The sequence below is a fragment of the Condylura cristata genome, unplaced genomic scaffold (genome assembly GCF_000260355.1).
Source record: "Condylura cristata isolate star-nosed mole 26May11 unplaced genomic scaffold, ConCri1.0 scaffold00025, whole genome shotgun sequence".
In the NCBI taxonomy this organism is placed as follows: domain Eukaryota; kingdom Metazoa; phylum Chordata; class Mammalia; order Eulipotyphla; family Talpidae; genus Condylura; species Condylura cristata.
Window position 1 is genome coordinate 28,090,913 of NW_004567126.1, and position 22,269 is coordinate 28,113,181.

Sequence of the window (22,269 nt, forward strand, 5' to 3'; positions counted from 1 at the left end):
AGCACGAGTATAATGGACCAGGAGAGAAAATAATAAGAATAATGAACAGCCATATACCAGAGACATTTTGTGGGGGTGGAGTGGGGAATGGGATCAAAAAGTGGGGGGGGGAGGGAAGTGCACGGGACTATGGTGATGGCACATGGGTGACTTGGATCTGATGGGAAACCCGCAGGGATTACAACTGAGATGAAAAATAAAATGTACAAAATGATGTAAAAATAAACATATTATATTCAAACAAACAACACCCTGCTCCTGAACACAGGACAGTGACCCATGTACCTGTTTTGGTTGCTGATATCAGAGCCTCAGACACCTGGTTCTTCAGTGTCTGCTAGACTGTGGACCCGGGCCTCAACTGGGTTACCGGGGCCCTGCCAGAAGAACCAGAGCCCCTGGAGGCACCAGGTCACATGTGCCCCTCTGGAAAAGGCACCAGGCCCTGGTGGTTTAGGTGAGAGTCCTAAATTTAGTACCAAAGGGTCAGTGCCCATGTGTACACATAGTCCCCAAGCAGGATGGAAGACCAGATATTACTGAACTCCTACTATGAAGCTGGCATTTTTAAAAAGATTTAATTATTTATGCACACAAGAACTGGGTATAGGCCAGAGATGTGGGGTGAGAGGATTCACCAGAGACAGAGTGGGGAGCAGAATAGACAGACTGAAATACACTGAGGGGAGCAGTAGTGAGACAGGAGAGATCTGCTACCCAACACAGGCCACCTCCCTGGCCGGAGATCGAGCTGTACTGCAGTGGCTGTGGACAGCTTCATAGCGCTGCACTTTAACCCTGCACCACCTGGGAGGCCCCAATCTGGCACATTTTTTTAAGCAAATAAGTGAATCGAAAGCCCTGTCACACTGGAAAATAAAACAGTCTCGCACATTGCTAAATGAACTACAGGCAGATACATACTCAAGATCAAAAAGCGTGTATGCCTCAGGTTGCAAAACATTCCAACGTGTAAATATCTATATAAAATGCTGAACTGTATACAAAATCCTAGTTAACCAGAACTAAGAATGACCTTCCCACTGTCATATCTAATGGTCAGGCAGGAGAGGAATTCCAGAAAGCTGGGAACAAGGCAAGCTGCCCGTGATCACAGCACGAACAGCATCACACTGGAGACACTAGCCAAGGTGGTCAGTACAAGGATTAAGAAAAGCGACAATTAGAAGGGAAGAGGTGATGATTTTAAAATAACAACCTCCTACTCGGGAAAACTGACAGAACAAACTGGTTAACCACAGAACTGAATTCTCCAGCAAGACGGCAGAACAAAAATCAATACAGCTACCACACTGGAAAGACACTCAGCGGCCGTAAACCATGCTCAGGTCACCCTTTGCCTGGGATCCAGAGCAGGAATCGCTCACCACGTGAGCAGCAAGGTCAGACACAAGATCAGGGGCACAGACTAGCCCTGAGGATCAGTCTGACCTAGGAGCTGTGTGCCCAGTGCCTCCCCCCAGGGCAGGTGAGGGCTGTACACACACCAAAACGCACCCCCCACCCCGAGACCACACTCCCCCAGCCCCCCAGCAGAGCGAACGGCGACAGAGAGGACTACCGCACCCTGGCACCCCAGAATGCCCACGGCTGGGAGGGACTGTCAGCGTGAGCAGGGTGGCCACGTGAAGGCTGAGGGGTGACAGGACTGTCCCACTAACGGGCATGGAGAGAGACAGGCACCAGGGGAGGGAACAGAAGGTGGAACCCGCTTCCACGGGAGAGTGGAGATGCATTTGTGAGTCCCTGAACAGGGCAACGCATGCACGGAGACTCCGGCGCCCTCTGGGTCCCCACTGCACTGGGGACTCCGCGGAGCTGCTTGGCTCCTGTGGGAAAGACTGCAACTGTCTGACAACAAGTTGATCTTGCCCAATTTCTATCAGAAAATCCCATCTTCACTTCTGAGGAGCTTCATTCTGTGGCGAGGCAGCCTCCCTCATTTGTCCCAGAGCCCAGGGCCCCTTTATGTGACAGATGCAAACACTTACAGGGGAGATAGGATCAGCCCAGGACCAGGGTGGCTCTTCCCAGGAAAGAACCTTATTGAGTCTCTGCAGTTTTATCTTTAATGAATCGTTTACAGGACAACAGGCGATGGAATTTGGTATCTCACACCAGCAGTGTCAATGATCTCAAATAATGACATTTTTATTGAAACTCTCACACAAGATAAACAGAGTCCTGGGAGCGTCTGCTCAGAGAAAATAGGGAGTCTCAGATGGGGAAAGACCGCCGGCAGGGCGGCCAAAGGAGCAGGCCTGCCGGCCCAGACAAAGGTGATCTAGGTGCAGGTGAAGGAGTACTGGGGACAGGTGGCCAGCCTGGGCAGCGTGACTTGACCACAGTCTGGCTCGCCTCTCCGGAGCACTGGAACGCCCTGGCACCTCCTCAGGGGCACCAGCACAGCCCAGCACCCTGAGGCCCTGATGTCTTCCAGGGCCCGGCTTCACAGGAGCCCAACTGACAGCCCGTGCTGCCCGCCACTTTAATTAAGAAGCCGACTTTACCAAGCAGGCAGTGTCGAGCCTGCAATCAAATGCTGAATTGGAGGCCTTTGATCCCCACGTCTGGGTTATTTTAGGTCTGTGACTTATTTTTCTTCTACAATGGGACCAAAAATCTCCAGTCACATTTGTACTTGTTTTTGATGTTGCTTGGAAACCCGTTGGGGGTGCCCCTTCACAGGTGAGGTCTTGAAAGGCATGGCTGAGTGACAAAGCATCCGGTCAGAGGTGGGGAAAGGGCTCAGCGTGGAAGAGATGGCTTTGTGGGGACACAGGCCATTTATAAAGCAACCTCAGCCCGTGCTCCCTGACAGAGCTGGCCTGAATTCCTGCGTGTGAAGCAACCAGAAGGCAGCTCCCTCTGGGCTGGACCCCCGAGGCTGGGCTGGCACAGCTGGCTACTCCCATCAGCAAACTCCTCCCCCCTGATTAATATCTGCTGAAACCCACCAGACAGTCTGAACAGAAAAGAACAAGAACAAGGCTGTTTAGAGTACAGAGGAGCTGGGGGCTGGAGAGCAAACTGTGCTTCCCTTTGTCTGGAGCGGGGAGGACTGAGGTGGATGTCCATGTCCCTGACACAACCACGGTAGCTGGAACAGGGAAGCAACTGGCTCCAGGCCTGGGAGAGTGGTCGGGGCTGCAGGTCTCACGCAGGGTGAGGGCAGTGTGGGCATCTCCAATCTGGGCATGTCACAGTGACTCTGAGGCCTGTGGTGAGTTCTCATTCATCATCACACACACCCCCACAGGTGGGCAAGAGTGACCCTCATGTGGACATATACTGACAGCTGAGACCCAGGCAAGTGGGAGGGCAGGCCCCAGGCTCTCCCTGGCCCCATCAGAAGTGTCCTTAATGGCTCTCTTCATGGGACTCGCTGGGGAGTATGCAGGGATTCCACAGGTCCATGCATGTGAAAGACTAGGTCTCAGTCTGCCGCCCACCAGGCAAAGGCCACAGGGCACTCAGGCTTTGGGGCGGTCTTGGTTCACGCAAGGTTAAGTTTGCTCAGCCCACAGTAAAGGAGAGGACACAGATGAAACCATTTCTAAACACACCTGGCATGTCCAGCCCCAGCAATGTTTCCACTCTGGTCCAGCACTGCTCCACCTCACAACAGCTGAGGGCACAAGGACCTCTCCCACCATCCCCCCATTGTGCCAGTGAGCAGGGGGCATGAGGGTGAGGTGCAGGAGGATGCATTCATAACTAAAATTTTTTAAAGCTAAGGATGACCTCTTGCTCACAGATCTGCAGGAGTCTCCCTTCCCAGGAGCTGAAATCTGCCCACAGCAACCTTGGTTAACAGAGAGAAATCTTCCATGGAAGCCAGACCCTGCTAAAAGGGCCTGAGTCGCTGATGGCGAGCTGACAGTGGCAGGCTGGGCTGAGGTTGAACCACTCCGGTCGAGTGGCCTCATCTTCTGCAGTGAGAGGGGTCCCTGCAGGTGGCCACAGACCCCCACAGCCTGAGCCAGCTCCTAATCCAAACACTGCCTGGTGGGAAGACATCAAGATGGGAATTAATGCCCAAACAGAAGAGCCCACCCTTTGTAGAGAGTGAGCTATTCTCCCTGTGTGCTGTAGTTTGGAATAGCCAAGCCTTGTATTTGGCTCCTTCTGCCCTAAAGCAAAAATCCTGCAGTCTCACCAGCAGCACAGCCGGGCTTCACATTAGCATTCCAACTCTAAAGCGCCCACTTTGAACAAAAGACTCCAAAGTGAAGGGCCATCTGCTCCTGCTCGACCAAGCCAGCAGGGCAGTGTAACAGGCCAGCAATGCCTGCGGCCCCAAGTGGCAGATAGATGATTACACCGTCATGGGGTGTAGCACCAGACCCCACCTGCCCTGCCTAGCCCCCCAAGCCCAGGCCCTGGACCCTCGCTCCACCAGCTAGTTCATCCTCCAACTGTGGAATAATTCAGCTCAGGAATCTTCTAGCCTTGGCTTCTGGCCTAGATGCCTGCTCTTCGGTGGGGCTCTCCCTCCAGTGGCTGCCCTGCCCCCCCTCCCAGTTTTTACCCTGAGGTTTCCCTGATGTTTGAGGTGACTCCCCCAGGTTCCTGGTCCCAACCTGGGGGCTAGGGGTAGAAAGGCCCCAACCGTTGGCATCTGGTTCATGCTAGGCTCAGAGTGGGCACTCTGTCAGGGCTTGCACCACCCAACTCTTTCCATGTCCTCTAGCACCTCGTGCGGCAGACACAGGCTACAGCTCACCCACCAGACCCCCTCCTCTCAGTCATACCACTTCTCCTAGCCTCCCTCTCCGTAAAGTCTGGTCACGTGATTGGGTGCTAGCCAATGAAGTGTGGCAGCTCTGCCTCCCACGTTGGTCCTTGATGTGTCCAGAACACTCCTGCCTTCTTACCCCACCTGGTCACCTGTGACCTGAAAGCTATAGCACAGACTGTCTGACTGGGTACCCACACTTCTGAGTCATTTCCTGCATCTTCCCAAGAACTTGCAGCTCTGATTTCATCTCAGCAGGGCTTGACTCAGTGCTTGCCTTAGGGGCTCTAAGAAAAGGGTCCTCTCTCACACCTCCAAATTTGGGCCACTACTGTCAACTAAAGTGCAACTTGCCCCAAGACTGAGCAGCTAACATGCCACCCTCCTGATTCACAGGACAAGCTTTGAAGGCAAGGTGGAGCTACCGTTAGGGACACATCCCCCGCCCAGCTCCAACTCCAGCCTACCTCTTCCAAGCTTCATTGCCCTGGGTCAGTGTTTCCCTCATCTGTGATGGGCACAGGGGCCAGAATTAAGGAGTCTGGCAGCACACAGGATGCACCCAACCTGGCTACTCACTATAACTACAGTTGCTTCTTATTACATTTTCATATGCAGTGATGAACTTCTTGCACAAAGGTATGTAAAAAGTTAATGCATCTTAATAACCCAAATGTCCGTACACAGCACAATAATCACCAATTAAATGATACAGAGATGGAGGAACAGCTGTACAATGGAAAACTCTACGGCCAAGAAAATGAATAAACTAGGGCAATAAAGAGGAATGCAAGAAACAATAAAGATGACTGCAAGAAACCAAGGAGTCCATCTGTACGGAGTTCGAATCCCGTCAGTGTCTGTGCTAACACCCCGGCTCACAGTGGGCCCTGGGTGAGGAACACACTAAGAGGAGTAACAGAGAAGCGAGGCCACAACACCGTCCCGTCAGGACAGTCATCGCTCTGGGGAGCCTGCGCGGGGAGGGCGCGGTGGAGGGCTGTCTGCAGAGAGGTGACCCCTGAGCGCTGCAGAGCTGTTTGGCAGATTGTACATCAACATGTAATTTGGGGGCATCACACATTTTGCACACTTATTTGGGGGCATCACACATTTTGCACACTTTTTTGTAGCATGTATATTCCATGATTTTAAAAAATTGAGAAAGGGAAGATACTATGACCGGCACATTCAAAGACACCCCGACCCCCGGACCCGGAGTTCCCACACCTGTGCCCAGTCACTCACATCACGTCCCTTTGTGCGGCTGTGCGGGCGTGGGTGCTAAGCTCTCAGGCCCCAAATCAATCTTGAAAATAGGGAGAAAATCCTGGCTGGCCTGACCTAAATCCGTGCCATTTCTACAAAGGGCGGGGCTCCTGACGCTGCAGGGAGGTGTGTGGCAAGGTCCTGCGCACCTCTAGACGCTCAGCAGCCAGCACGGGGCCTCATTTCTACACAGCAAGGAACTGAACCCTGCCATAACTGAAGGTGCCTGCAAGTGAAGGGTTCCAGATAAGGGCTCAGCTGTGAACACCTCAATTTCACCCCAAGATCCTGAACTCAGGGCCTAGCTGTCCCATGCCTTGATTCTGAGTGACAGAAATTTAAACTAATAATAAAAAAAAAAGCCATAAATTTTTTCCAATTTGTCAACTTGCCATCAAAATTGCCCCAACCCGAAGAAAGGAAATGAAAAATATGACACAAATGTGCCAGAATGTTCAGATCTGCCCAATCTGGGTGTTGGGCTTGAGGCTGATCTATTCAGTATTCTCTTCCCTTTTCTGATATGTGATATGTTTTCAGAGAGAAAACTTCAAGGACGACAGCATTCAAGGAGGGAAAGAGGGAGAAATGTGGCCACACACCTCCAGCAGGTGACCATCAAGGTCCACATGAGTAGCCCGGACAGGAGGGAAGGAGAGGCCCGTATCTCTGAGGTCTTCCTCCTCAAGCCCGCTCTCCACCTAACCTAGTAACAACGCAGGAACACAGGCTCACTGGTGGTGGTTCGCATGGAAGCAGGGCAAAGCTGGGCAGGCCGCGCGTGGAGTAAGGGGTCAGTAACAGAGAACCTGGGGGCAGAGAGGGGGGCAGGCAGGAACGCTGCACGAGCTGCTTGACTTTTCCTGTAAATCTAAACAGTTCCAAAAAGCAAAGTCTTTAAAAAAGAGCGTGTTCGCCTCCACGACAGTGGAGGGCGGACACACCAGTGACAGGCCCCGAAGGAACGGGAAGTGGCCCGGCCGTTCTGTGTCAGGAGCTGTCACGACCGGGCCCCTCCACCCCTCCCCAAGGAGCCAATTTCCAACAACCTCCCCCACAGGGGCACCCGCCTGGCTCAAGTAAAGCAGCCCACTGGGACTATCAGGAAAGCCCCACTCAGCCTCGCTGGCGTTGAGACAAACATATGGCAAGATTTTTCTTGAGCAGAAGGCTGACCTTCCTCTACTTGTGTGACGCTAGAATCATTTCGCATCCCCTGAACAAACACCAGCTGCGCCTGTCCCCGCCAGCATGTGGCAGGAGGACTGGGCGCCCAGGGCGAGCACCCTGAGCAGCTTGGGCACCCAGGCGCTGGGCTCCCCGAGGGCGCAGAGGACGTGTTCTCAGGGACACACTGTGGGGCTCCGTGGGCAGCTTCAGGATACCCCAGTGCAGTCGAGAAGTGAACGGGCATGATCCTCCCACCTGTGCCACGCTGCCAGCGCCCCGAGACTGTCCACACCTGGGCCTACCTAGTCCTAGCCCACAGGCTGATGACACCCAAGGCTCTGAGAACATGAGACTCCGACTCAAGCATCAGGGGTTAATTTTCTCAAATGCCAAAACCAGTTCTAAAGTCACCACAACCGGGCCCACTCCATGCACCAGTGCTCCACCATAGCCCTGGGCCACTTCCCGTGGCTCTGTTACCTGCCCAGACTGCTCAATCCTGCTCCGCGGGCACAAAGCAGAGACCCTCAAGGCTGGCCAGAGTGGCACTGCAGGCCAGCAGCACCACCTGCAGCCGGCCTGGGGAGCTGGCTGTGGTCAGCCAGGGAGGAGAGGCGGCAGCGTGGCCCCGGCAGGCTCACTGTGGGGTGAGCACCCAAAGGAGGTGCAGCTGGGAAGGGGGCTGGGCTGCCTGGGGTGAGCCTGCCGGGAGGCTCTGAGTGGCTCGGCACAGAGCAGGCAGGGAGCAACGGGGCAGCCCCCTCCGCCAGCAGGGCTGTGCTCGTGTGCACACGGCTCGGCGCACACACACTTCCAGGGTGCTCCGTGCAGGCAGATCCAGCTGTGCCTGCTGGGAATCAGGTTTCCCTGGCAGCAAGGAGGGCTGTCCAGCCCTCCCTGTGAAACTGCCCTGAGCAAAATGCCAAAAACTCTAGGTGCAGCTGAATCAAAAGGGAAAATTCTCTGTGCCCCTATGCCACAGAGCTAACAGTTCTTAAAGGCCGGGGAAGGCCCTGGGATCATTTCTCCTGCTCCTGGCTCCCGCACCTGACTGCACGGAGGGAGCCAGCGCAGAGCACCCCAGGACAGTCCACGAGGGAGGGGACTCTGTGTCCATCTGGGAGGAGACCAGCAAGGCCCTCTCCCTGCCCCTTCCCGGAAGTTTAACACTTAAGCCTTGCAACACTATTTTCCAGGCGGATGCGGTGCAGAGGGGCTGGGAAAGGCACAGGAGCTAAGAACTTTAGGGGACATTTGCTGCACAGAGCTGTCAGGACAGAGAAGTCAGAAGTGCTGCAGTCACTGTCCTGAAGGCCAAGGTTACAGCCCAGGGTCTCCGTACCATGGAGCCTTGGCCTAGTTCCCAGAGACAAGGTCCATCTTCCACCCTTGTCCCCTGCTGCTCTGCAGGAACTCACCCAGGCAGCCCCACCTTCCCTCTGAAAGCCGGGAAGACCAGGAGGTCAGGGGAAGAGGAGCAGGGGCGCTCCCAAGTTCCTAAGGGTACCCCTCAGCTGTATGGCCTCTACGGAAGCCCAACACAGGAGGGGCTTGCTGACAAAGCACTTAAATTCCGAAAGGAGAAAATGGCTGGCAAGCACAGGCCCTCGTAAGGCATCACAGTCCAGCAGTGCAGGTGAGGGTCAAGGGGCCTGGGATGGCCCTGCCACCCAACAGGCAGCTCCGGGCAGCTCAAAGTGCCCAGGCCCCCGCCACACAGCCACCTTCCCCACTGCTACCTCGGTCGCCTGCAGCCCCCACCCCCCCAGCCCCCCCACTGCCCAAGCCTGCCTGGTGGGTCGGGGAGCATGTGGGCACCTAAAGCCTTTGCCGGCCCTGGGCTGGCACATAGGCACACAGGATGCACCGCAGGGTATTTCCCACATTTGGGGACACCGGCAACATTTGGCAGGAAGCCCCAAAAGGTGATAGCCACTCTGCTCTCCTTTTTGGGGTGCACAGCACAACCAGGGTAGCCCCGGAGTGCCTGGGGACCAACAATCCTCATAGCGCCGGCAGGTCCCAGCACTCTCTGATTCCTAGCTCACCTCCCTGCAGACACACGAAGTATAGGAGAAAGGGCCTGGAAAGTGATGACTGAGGTGATGATGCTGGAAACATCACGTTTCACATGCTGCCTGCCTGCCTGCAAGTTAAGGAGGCCTGGGACCCACAGGGCCTTATGACCTCACCAGGTCTCAAGCCAGCCACAGGGAGACCAGCAGGTGGGGCGGCCCCAGGACAAGTCTTGCAAACACTGTCTCCAGGTAGACAACGCCCACCCACACCCCCGCGCCCACAGACTCTGGCACAGTCTTTCTTGGAATCAGCCATCTAGCCTGGGCATGACTCTCCAGCTGCCCCACCAGCTGGGCTCTGCCTCGTACACAGATCCCTGCCTCCCCCTCCCCGCTTCCCCTCTCCCCCCACTTCCCCTGGCCCACCCCACTGCCACTGGCCCTTTGGCCTCACTGACTGGCTGGGCTGCAATAAGGCCGGTCAGGGGGTGAGTTGTAAGTGCTGGGTGTATTTTAAATCCCAGTCTCAAAAGGGATTTTGAAGCACTCAAATGCGCAGATATTCTTAGCTTCGCTGCCTGAGAGCACCACATAATGCAGGCCTTTCGCAGCAAATTCCATGCTTTTAGCGACACCAGGCTGTTCACGTCACTTTGACACACAAATCACACCACCAAAGTAGCAACAGACCAAGAAAAGCTTCATAAAATGCTGTAAACCTGAGGACGTTGACACTTTAAAAAAAATGCTACCGAAATACTCCGAAATGGCTGTAATTAAACTCTTGCAGACGTAAGAGAAGCGGTATAATCAGGGGGAGAGCCGTGAACGCAATCTGCTGGGGAACGTTCTGCCTCCGAGACCCAGGGAAGGGCAGGAAGCAGGGGCACACCCTTCCAGGCAGTCACCGAATTGAACCCCCAGCCTGGGAACAAGAGGCCCGGGTACCTCACACGCCCAGGAAGTGACTGTGTCGCCCCTGGGTGGAGGGGTCTGGAGGACCAGCTCCCACAAAGACAGCACAGCTTCACATGATGTAAACCTCAGCGTGAGTTTCCAGAGGGGTCACCAACATCCCAGCACCCAGGCCGCTGGACAGTCATGGGGCCCCCTCTCGGGCCTGCCCCTGCTAGGGACTGGGAACCCAGGGGCTCAAGGGCCTCCGACCCCACGGTCTGGCGAGGAGAGACTGGCACTAACATGGGCAAGGCTAACATGTTCAGCTAGTCAGGACCTGCCCCGAAGGATAAGCATATGGTGCCATGCCAACCTGGGGCCCCTGCCCCACTTCAGGAAGCAAGTGGGGAGGGTTCTGGCACAGAAGAACGTAGCTACTGTGTCGGGGAACAGGGGCTGGCGGGGCACCTACAGCTCAACTCCACTCCAGCACGGGGCTGCAAACCCTAAACTGGCCCTGACGCCCTGGGGAGTCCTCACTGCCCGCCTCCTATGGCTCCTCGGGACCAGCACTGCTCGAGGGGTCGTAAAGACGACCAGAACAGGGAAATTTCAACCAGCACAGGGACTGCACCCAGCGAGAAGGGCAGGAGTGCCACCTAGAGGCCCTTGGGGGAGCTGCACAGGCAGGAATGGCCACGACCCTGGGAGGGAGCAGAGACCCCACTCCCCACCTCCCAGGCCAGCGTGGGGGCTTTGCACCTCTCACACATACACACACACACACTCCACATGCACAAATATAGGCCCCCCGCTCACACTACACAAACACACAGGTACACACAAACAGCCACATACATGGTGCACAAACACAAGTACCCAAGTGACACAAACGCACACGCATCACACATACGCAGCCACGCCACCAACATTTTGGCCATCGACAGGCCACACGAGAGGCAGCAGACCCAACGGCTGGCCATTCAGCCTAGGGGGGGCTGCACCGTCTGGGTGTCTGTACGTCTGTAGGTATGTTTACACTAGCAAGAGGAAATCACCAGCAGTACACTCTGAGAACACAGCTCCATCCTCACAAGACGCACAACTGTGCACACGTTCTCAAAGGTGTGCAGACACGCTGCGCCGCACTCCCACTCACGCCAGCCTCATGCCACTCAGGTACCCTGGCCCGTGACTCTGCTCGGGAGCTGGGAGAAGGCGGATCGTCTACCCCGCCCTGGGGCTCAGGCCTCGTGGACACGGGAGCCCATAGGGAGGACACGCTGCAGGGGCCAGCGAGTGGCACTGAGGCACATCAGGACAGGCCGGGCACAGAGCCACCTCACCCACGCAGCTGGGCTCCCTGGCCCTGCCTACGGCCCACAGAGCATGGCCCTGGCACAGAGACATCTCCAGGAAAGGGGGAGAGCCCATGCTCCCAGGCCACCTGGGAGGGATGGAGCCGAGTGCCAGGTAAAGCTGTACAATGGGCGAAGGTAGCCGCAGGGACACAGCTGGAGGCACCAAGAGAACAGGACAGGAAGGGACACAGAGAGACGTGGGAAACGTTCGCTGGTTTCTCAGGTTTGGACTTGCCCCAAGGGCTCGGGGGGCCATGTAGGCAGACTCGTGGGCAAGAGTGCAGACGTGTGGAAGACGCGTGTGCGAGCGTGCGGGAGAGGGACAGCGGCAGCCTTATCTTGACTAGTGCTTAGTTCCGCCTGGCCCCTTCTGCCCTGTCCTGCTTCCCTGTCAGAGGGGCCTTAGGCCTTGGCGAGCTTTCCAGCAGCCAGCTTCAGCAGGACCCTGTGAGTGGGCATTTGCCCACCAGGGGATGAGTCATTTGGGGTGTTTTACTGGAAAACTATTATACTTTCTTCTCTTCTCTATGTACAGTAATCAATTAAAGTGCTTTCACACTGAGTATGCTCTGTCTTTAGGGTCCTGTGGTCCCCCTCAGTCTGCCTGCCAACAGCCCCTCCCTATCAAGCCTGGACCACTTCTTCCATTTTGCTCAGGAATTTCTAAAACTAAAGAACTAGTGCTTGAGCCCCACAAAGGCTCTGGGAGCAAGAGAAAGCCCGCGTTCAGGGGACCCTCCAGCCAAGCACTTGCCCACGGCGAGAATTTCATCTTCCTCCCACGAGTCCTGGAGACAGGAATGGCTGAGATCCCTGTTTTTAGAAAAGAAAATAGAGAGTTGCAGCCATGCCCAGGTCCAGGTCCCTTCATTGGGCTGAGACAGGCCAAGGTCAGGGTGGAACAGCCCAGAGAGGGAGCAGCCGGCCCCACTCACAGGGTCCCCCAGGGTCTGGTCGGGCCAGGGCCAGACCGTATCAGTAGCTCCAGAGGGTGCCACTCGAATTAAGCACAGGAAGCCACCTGTTCCCATGGGACCTGGCGCCCAGGGAAGAAACCCAAAGCAGAAAAGGGGAGGAAGAGACACTGTGCCGCACAGGGGAGAAGAGCAGGAAGCAGGGCGGCCCTGCAATGCCAGGGGTCAGAGGGAGCAACACGGGGTGGCTGAATTGTGGCCCCCAATATGCCCACATCACACCTGGGGCCTGTGGACATGTCCCCTCTAGCAGAGGGGATGAAGCTGAGGCCCCTGAGGTGGGAGCATCCTGATTCCCGGGGCCCAAGGAAGGAGGAAGCTGCACTGCTGGCTGTGAGGGCGAGGCAGGGCCGGCGTCAGGATGCCTCAGAAGAAGCAGCCCTGTTCCCACCCTCATTTTAGGCCCAGGAGACTGACTCGGACGCCAGGACTCCAGAACTAGCAGTAGGTGTGCCTGGGGGCAGCTGCCAGGTCGGTGCCCGCTCTCTGGAGGCCCTGCAGGTAACGCACTCCGGGCCCAGCCCTGCTTCTAATCCTCCCCAAGTTTCTGGGCAGAAGCAGTGGCCGGACCAGGGCGGGATTCCGCTCTGCCAGCCCAGAGTGAGGAGCTGTGAGGAGCAGAGATGCAGCTGACACAGGACAGCAGGGCCCTACTGTGCCACTCAGCAACAGGCTCCAAGAGTTCAACCTCTTAAAGAGCAACTTACTCAGTGCCAACAAACCCTCTGGGTGCAAACAGATGTGTCCACATGGGAGAAGAGAGAAAGTGTCTCTATCTTTTCTCTCCCCACCTTCAAGTCAGAATCTCAGGGTCCAAGGGTACCTCAAAAATTCGGATTTTCACACCTTCAGTCAAACTTTAGCAAGTAGGTGAGTCACGAGGTGTGCAAGCCAACAAGCTTCAGGGAGGATGGGGCGGGGAAATGGGTAAAAAGGGGCCAGAGGCTCCCAGGTTTGCTGTGTTCTGTGCCACCGGGAAGTGGCGCACAGGGCAGCAAGTGCCGCTCTGCTACAGAGTCAGAGAAGAAGCCGAGCTCTGCAGACTGGCCAGGTGCTCCCACGAGTGTTCTCCCAGGGCCTAGGCCCCCAGGGACTCCTGCTCTCAAGTCAAATGTTGACTTTTTATCTAAAGAAGATGAGATTGAGGGCCCTACCTGGCGGCACAGTGGGTTAGAATGCAGCACTATGAGAGCCGCAGCTGCTACAGCACGAGTTCGATCCCCGGCCAGGGAGTGACCCACATGGCGCGGCAGACCTCTCCTGTCTCCCCGTTGCTCCCCTCAGCAGCATACTTTGTCCGTCAGCCTGTTCTGCTCCCCACTCTGTCTCTGGTGAGTCCTTTCACCCCCTCACCTCTGGCCTGTACCCTAGTGCTATGCATATAAATAAATCTCGTGGAAAAAAAAAAGAAAAATGAAACAGAGCTCAGAAGAGAAAACACATGCTCCCTGGAATGGGTGTGTTCCTCTTCTTTCTGAAGCCTGAGAGCTTCAGCACTGAAAAGAACCACATATTCCTACCACACATAGGCCAGGGGTTGGGGTGACACTGGGGGAGGGACAACTGGGGACAGCTTGGAGCTGAAGGGCCAGTCGGCAGGGCCAGAGACACTCAGGAGGGGCGGTCACAACAAGGGGAGGCACCCTCCAAGCGCTGCTGCAGAGCCACAGGCCCAACGCAGAGCACCCAGGCTTCCTCAGACACTCCGACGGGGAGCAGGTAAGCTGCGTCCCTGAACTCTGGGGGAGCGAGGGACTCTGAAGCTCCTGGAACAAAGTTCTTAATGTCTCTGCAGCCCGCCCTGTGCTCATAGCCCAGGCAGGTTCAGCACAGCCCATCAGGTGACAGGCAAGCCCAGGGAGGCTGAGAGCCGACGGAAGGGGTGGGGAGGGAAGGAGAAGCTTGGTTCAAATCCATCCTCACCCCAACTTCAGAACAGCAGCAGATGTGGGTGCGGGGACATAGGCAGGCCGCCTGACACATATCAGCCTCTGACACCGATAGAAGACAGCACACGGGGGACAGACAAAGGGGGCTTGGCTTTCGTCCACTTGGGCCCCCAGCTGTGTTGAGTTGCCCCCCATTTCCCAAGGCTTAGTGATCAGCCCCTGAGTATCAGAATCTGCCCCCACTCTTCTCTGCGACACGTGCTTAGCGCAGCAGAGCTCTCTGAGACTGCGGGCTGAGGCCGAGATGCAGAGACCCAGTCTCTACTAGAAAACCCCAGCGAACAAAAGCAACCCGCAGAAGGGGCACTGCCTGTCCTGCCGCGGAGGAGGGTTGTGAAGTACACACTCAGCTCAGAGCTTCCAGAACACAACGCTGCCCGGCCCGCAGAGCCCATCACACTCGGGAGACAGAAGTGTCTTGTCTCCACAGGAGCTGTTAGGGATCACTTGCCGGAGGAAGGGCAAGGCCAGGAGGCAGTTGGGAGGGGTTCAGAACACAAGGCCACACACTGCCCAACCCCATGGGCCAAGGGACAGATCCTAGTACAACAGCCACAAGCCTGACACGAACCCAGGTGGTGCCCCAGCTGCAAACCATAAATTCCAGGGATCTGGAAGCTTCATGTCTAGGGAATACCCCCCCAAAACCAACCAAAGCTGCTCCTATTCAGCTGCCAGAACCCTCCCCAACCCCTACTTGACAACAGCAGGCCCAGGCAGACGCCCCAAAAGCACCCCTGCCTCCACATGAACCCGTTCAGCAGCCCTCCACACGGCTCCCAGGCTGCTGGCCAGATACTCACCAAGACTTGGGCTCCCCGAAGTGCAGGTAGTTGATGCTATACAGGTCCATGTCCTCTGTGTGCCAGGCAAAGGTGGTCTTCCACATGCCAAAGTACAAGTAAGGGGTATTGACACCCTCAATGATGGTGCCACACTCTCGCTCCACCATGTCTAGGATGGTCCGCAAGTTCCCAATGTTCCACTGGGCCACGTCCTGCAAAGGCAGCGAGCACAGGTCAGTGCAGCACTCTGGGCCTGGCCACCCCAGGCGCACTTAAGGGATCGAGAAGTCTGACTGTGGTTCCCTCAAGCACCAAGCTGCAGTGTGACCCCCAGAGAAGAACCAAGATCTCCAAGAGGAACCAAGACAGCTCCAGACCTCCCCACCTCAGAAGCTCACCCGCCCCAGTCTCCAAACCCACTGTGGGCTGCAGAGTCCCTTGGTCAAGGACAAAAGAAAGACAGACAAAGGAGGACCCTGGCCTGCAGGTCAGCTGCCCACCCCAGGCTGAGCAGTCAGAGAGGAACTTTTGCTGGATTCCATGGTGAGTTGTGGGTTAATCATGGCTATGAAGGCTGCACTGAAAAGGTTTCAGTTTAGTCATGAATAGTTAATGAGCCTCAAAGTCAATGACACAGGAGAGAACAACTGCTGAGCGGGGCTGGCCCAGCACTGGTGCCAGACATCTTCCTGCATCTGCCGATGAGGAGACAGAGCGCGCCCAGCGCCAGGCGAACAGGCCAGAATCCCCACAGCCAGACTCGGCTAGTCCTAATGCCACAAGCACACAAACCCGTCTTGTCATGAGAGTTCATGAAATACACACTGCTCAATTTCTAGCCCCTGAAGAACCCCCCCAGTCTGTTGAAATGCCAAGTGAACTTGAGTGCTTTTTCTTGCCCCAAATCCAACCTGACACCCACTCCTGCCCCGGTTTCAACCCAATATGACAGTAGCATGGCTGACCTCTGCCAGATAAGCCCTGGTGGGAGCGCAAGTCAGAAAGGGGCAGCAGCAGACCCCTCAATGGAGGACGAGAAGTCCAAGATCTAGAGCAGAAGGTGCCTGAGGTCGGGGGGCCCTGAAGCAGGTCATCCCTTGACAGGCGGGTCCGACCCACCTATCAACAGAACAGCTGCAGGCAGGAGCCCCAGGTTTAACTGGGCCGGGCTGTAATTCATCCTTATGACCAGGGCGAGTCCTTGCTCGGTTCTGGTTCTGGGCCTGTTTCCCCATCTGAAAAAGGAGACCGCTGCACTAGTCAGGCATGGCAGACATGGCACACTGAGCCCTGAATCTTTTTCCAGAATCCATGGCAAGTATCGCCGTCATGTCGGCCTTGGCAGAGCTGAGCCCAGACTTGGCTGCTGTGTTCTTCCAGGGCCATCACCACCAACCTACCAGCTGGAGGCAGCACAAGAGCAAACCCAGAGGTTTTCACTGGACTAGGCACTAATTTTTATTTTTAAATAGAAATACTGCATCCTCAAAAGAACAAGAAGACAAGCCACTGATTAGAAAAAAAAAAATACTTGAAGAAGACACATCTGATATAGGACCTCCATCCCCTCAGGTGGCTGGGGTCAGATTCCCCTTCGGGAAGTCATGGGTGATAAAGCAGAGGCACACGGCACACCGGGCGGGGGCTGAGACAGACGCTAACACTAACCACCGGGCACCAATGGGCTTTGCCCAAACGGAGGCTGAGTGAAGTGGCCAGGGTGGAGGGACACAGCAATATGTAAAGGACACTTACAATTCAACAATAATTCAATTTAAAAGAGACCAGAGACCTGAAAAGATACCTCACCAGAAATATAAACAAATGACTATATGAAAAAATGTAGGGAGATCGCTTGCAACTCAATTCTGTAATCAAAGACAACCCAATTTGGGTAAATGATCTGGATACATTTTTCCAAAGAAGATACAGAGATTCTCAATAAGCACATGAAAAAACATCTAACATCATCAGCTACCAGAGAACTGCAAATCACTATGAGAAAGCACTTCACATCCACTAGGGTGGCTCCAGTGGAAAAGACAGACAGTAACAAGAGTTGACAAGGATGTGGAAGGATTTGGAACCCTCAATCACTGCTTGTCAGGATATAAAATAGCGCAGCTGCTTTGGAAAAATAACAGTCTGGCAGCTCATCAAAACAGTTAGCACCTGAACCGCAATTCCCCACCAGTAGGTACATGCCCAAGAAAAGTGAAAACAAATCTATATTAAAAACCTGTGTATAAATATTCATAGCAGCATTATTATAATATCCCCAAAGTAGAAACAACCCAAATGTCTATCAACTGGTGAGTGGATAAAGAGGAGATCCATGAAGTGGAATACTACTTAGTCATAAAAAGGAGCAAAGCACTGACACATGCTGTGGTATGGATGGACCTTGAACACACAATGCTCAGACAGAAGCCAGACACAAGGCCACACAGGTGTGAAATGCCAGGACAGGCAGCTCCACAGAGACAGAAAGGAGATGAGTGGTTTTTAAAGGATCTAGGGGCATGTTTTCTTCATGGGGTGATAAGAATGTTCTCATATTGGTTGTGGCAATGTCTGCACACCTCCATGAAGACACTAAACTCACTGAATTGTATGTATGCTTGAGATGGAGTGACTCGTGTGGTATGTGAATCATACCTCAATAGTGCTTTTGAAAAGCAAAGCAGGAATTCAGATCACCGACAAACTGACAAGCACACGAATGATCCCAATTAGCCCTGATGTCCCAAAACCCTGTATGGAAAATAATGGACCCGTCGACAGAAGGCATCTGAGCACATTCATCTCACACGCAAGCACACAAGCCATCCCCTCAGGTGGCTGGGGTCAGGTTCCCCTTCGGGAAGTCATGGCCGATAAAGCAGAGGCACACGGCACACCGGGCGGGGGCCGGACAGACGCTAACACTAACCACCGGGCACCAGTGGGCTTTGCCCAAACGGAGGCTGAGTGAGTGGCCAGGGTGGAGGGACACAGCAAGGGAGTCCACCCACCAGAATGGACTCTAAGGCCAGCTCAAAGCTGGACACAGAGGGTGCCCCGAGCCTTGGGGAAGTGTGGAGAGGGAGGCTGGGCGGGGCATGGGGAGGGGGGCGCTGGCTCTGCTCGCAGAGACCCTACCACAACTGCGCTCTCAGTTCCCGAGATCAGGTGTGGCGTCAGTGCTTGGAAACAACCAGTGCCTCTAGTCCATGGCACCTGACCTCCCTGGTGGAGGCAGGTCAGGGAGGTCAGAGTGGGGTCCATCAGGAAGCACTGAGGACCCCACAGGCATACACACGCCACAGTGCTGTGTACACAGGGACACCGACACTGTGCTCTGCCTGAGCAGCTTCCAGAAGCTGTGTGAGGATGAAACTGGAGAGTGAGATGAGCTGTTAGGGAGGGCTGCTCTGGACCTCACGCCTGGTATAAAACTGAGGCTGGGGGCCCAGCCCCCTCGGCTGGGAGGCCCTCAAAGCAAACAGAAAGGCAATGGCAGTGCACGGGAGAGGCAGAGACCACTCAGGTGACAGGTCCCCACGGACACAGCAGACCCAGGGACACAGTCCCACTGGCCCCCAGTTAGCCTGCACCCAGGTTAGCCGACCTCTGCTGAAGTCAGCCGCTGCGGGAAGGATGCGGGGCGGGGCCAGCAGGCGGCAGCTGAGTAGGGGAGACCCCCAACCAGGAAAGCGCGGGGTTCTCCTGGCCCCGCGAGCAGTCTGGCGGGGCCGGCAGCACCACTGCCTCGGCACCGTGCATTCCACGCGACGGGCACTGCTGGGTGGGCTCTTGCTCTCCACTGTTTCACTTACAGTCTGTGTCTAAGAACCTCACTAGCGAGGTTGAGAGGACCGACTAGAGTTGTAACTAGGATCTAGAAGAAAACACAGCTAAGGGTTCTGTGTCATTTTAACTTTGGCTTTTCAGATCAGGTCCCACTTATACTGTTTCTCTTCCAACAGTTGCCAAGAAAGCGAGCCCCTTGTTTCCCCAGAATGGTCAGCTGCGGCACCAAGGGGACCCCAGTACTCACGTCATCGTACAGAGAGCCGCTGATGTCGGCCCCGTAGATGGGGGAGACAAAGGTGAGGTTCTTCCAGTACTTGCGCTCCAGGTCATCGAAGTCCTGGTGCCGTGGGGTACAGTACCTGGTGAGCAAACAGCGCAGGAGATGAGATGTAGGCTCCAGGCTGCCTGCTGCAAGCCCCCGGCAGGGCTCTGCCCACCGCGGCACAGCCCCTAGAACACGGATGTGGGCTCAGTCCAGGTGCACAAGCGTCAATGCCAGGGATGCGTGTGTGGGAAGAGCACGTGCCCTTGACAGGATGACGCCCATGCACCCTATCTTGTTAATGATGTTGTGTGGGGACAGTGGGGGCAGCTGAAGGCAACGTGGGCTTCTCATCTCACCAGCTGCGAAGCCCAGAGAGCGAGCAACAGGCTAGGACGGTTGTGGGGGAGGATCAGTGAGGAAAAGGGCAGGTAAGGCCTCGCCCCACCGGCACTTATGTTCGAGAACAAAGAGACAGGCCAGAAATACACAAACGATTTCAAGGGTGAGAGCAGCTGGGAACAACACAGAACGGGGAAGAAGGCCGCGGTGTCTAAGCCGGTGTGTGCGCCACGGGTGCTCAGGACGGAGACCGTGAGCCCGCAGGCGCGTGCCAGTGCGTGTGTGGTGCGTGCGCACTCTCACCCATGCAAGCACCGGGGAGCATTGCTAGGAAGACTCCTGAAAGCCTGTGTGCCCCGGAGCCTGAGACCGTGCCCGACCATGCGCCCTTGAGCACGCCGGTGTGTGTGCCACGAATGCCCATGATTGCACTGTGGGGGGGCTATGTGCACCCAACATCTTGCATCCCCAGAGCCCTGGTAAACTGTGCTTCACAGAGCCAGAAGCCACAAGCCCCACTTCTAGGGGCACAGAGGCCTTCAAGATGTGGTGCCGCCTCACGCCCGGGACGGGCGCACCCACCACCCAGGGCCCGCTGCATACTTCTCGCTGTTGGCCAGGCGACGGTACTCCCCCACGGTCATGGCCTTCTTCTGGATGTTGTACTGCGTGAAGAGGCCCGACTGGCCTGTCACCACCTGCTGGATGGGGGCTGGTATGACCACGTCATCAATGTCGTCATACGTCTGCCGTGGCTTCCACTCCTTCGGGGGGATGATCTACAAGAACAGGAGGGGGTCAGCGGTACCTCCAGATAGAATGGCCACTGAGCACCAGGCACTAGCAGGGACAGAAACACACTGCCCTCCCCTGGGACATCAGAGGTGATGCCCCAGGGACCTTGCCCAGCCCTGCCCTTTGGCACCATGAGTGATCACACTCCCTGGAGACTTCAGTCCCACCAATGTAGACACTGCACACGAGGCAGAGCTGTGCCTAGCTCCTCACACCGCCTGTCAGAACATCTGCAGAAAAGCTGGGATCACCCAGGGGCTGACACAAATCTGCTAAAGCCAGAGCGGACGGTCCTCTCACTTTGTCCAGGGAGCACTGTGCTGTGGCGCCCTCTCGTGGTCGAACCAGCACTGAGGGCCCCCAGACTTTGAGACACCTTCTCACCAGACCACCTGCCGGATGGCCCCAGCTCTAGGTGCGGGGAAGCAAAGATCCCAACTCTCCTGGAACTGACCTTCTGATGGAAACAGGCATGGATAAGGAAAGGCTGTGTTGAGCTAAAAGGTACGTACTAGTACTAAACCCTAAGGACCAAGGAGAAAGAGGCCCAAAAACACCCACCCAGGGCGACAATTGCAAGCGGCACATACCCGAGAAAATCGCCTTTGAGCAAAGACACGGCTACTTCTCTACAGTCTGTTCCCACCAGCAGGTGGCCAAAGCCTCGGCCCTGAACACAGCAGTCTTCTCCCTCCCTTCACATAGTACACAAGGGCTGCAGAAGGCTTCTGGGAGTGCCTCCACCCGGTCACAAGTTAAAGGCCCCCCCAGGCAAGAGCCTCCTGAGCCCTCCTGCCCCCACTAAGTGTGCCTGGGGGCTCAGGAATCCCCTCAGCCTCCCCAACCTCTTCCTTTCCTCACCTCTGTTTAGGGCAATACAATGGGCCTCTCCAGGCCTGTGTGGGTGTCTGCAAGGCCCCCCCCAGGGAGCCCAACAGCTCTGGAACTAAACCAACCCATCTGTCATATGTGGGCCACAAACCCAGAGGCAGACCCCTCAGCCTGGTCAGAGTGCATGGGACGAACACCCTGCGGACGCCTGAGGTGACAGATTCCAGAATGGCTGATGTCCATCACTGTCTCCAGGACCCCCCGCACACTGGTAGAAGTGTTTTACTGAGCAATGAAAGTACTTATTTTCCAGCTGCCTACTGCCAGCAGAGAGGCTGCCCCACAGAGGGGTGACTGACCTAAATAAATAAATGACAACAAAAACAGGAAGTCGGTGGTCCCTACCTGGGCCTCTAGGGGGGATATGGGTGATGTGTAGGGACATCTGCGGTCACAGCTGAAAGTGATCCTGGCATTCAGTACTTGACACTGGCAGTCCTGACGCCAGTCAGCCCAGAGGGGACCCTAATTTACAGGTGAGTGGAGATGAGCCACCTCCAGAGACACCACTGTTCAGGCGCAGCGCATCCCTGAGGGTCTCCTCCAGGCCTCGGGTGTGGTGTGCTGGGTCTGCTGGGCCACACGACCACACGCTCGGGGCCAGCCTGCAGGAGGACGGTTTCCTTAGAGTCGGTGAATGTCTAATATATTCAAGACTGGAAAGGCCGACCTAAAAGACTTGCGCGTCCAGGTCCTGGCTACTGTTCCAGAGAAGTGGGGCTGGAGATGGATGGAGGACTCCAGGCCTCCCTGGTGGTGCAGAGGGTTAAAGCGCGGCACTATGAAGCTCTCCGCAGCCTTAGCACTCCAGCCAGGGAGCTGCCCACCACAGCTGGCAGACCTCTCCTGTCCCGTGTATTTCAGTCCATCTGCCGTCTGCTCCCCACTCTGTCTCTGGTGAGTCCTCTCACCCCATCCCCTGCATCTCTGGTCTGAGTGCATAAATAAATAAACCTTAAAAGAGAGAGAGAGACAAACTGCTAAACGTGGAGCTTCCCTATG

At 55.8% G+C, this 22,269-nt stretch overlaps 1 protein-coding gene across 1 annotated transcript in view; it reads right to left on the reverse strand.

Annotated features, from left to right (window-relative positions):
* Positions 1–22,269, reverse strand: part of KDM4B (lysine (K)-specific demethylase 4B) — a 66,562-nt gene that overhangs the window by 33,382 nt on the left and 10,911 nt on the right. The window contains exons 3-5 of the mRNA XM_012729717.1: positions 20,185–20,360; positions 19,222–19,336; positions 15,201–15,394 (exon numbers count right to left, since the gene is read on the reverse strand). Coding sequence (XP_012585171.1) covers positions 15,201–15,394; positions 19,222–19,336; positions 20,185–20,360 — 485 coding nt within the window. The remainder of the gene's footprint in view (positions 1–15,200; positions 15,395–19,221; positions 19,337–20,184; positions 20,361–22,269) is intronic.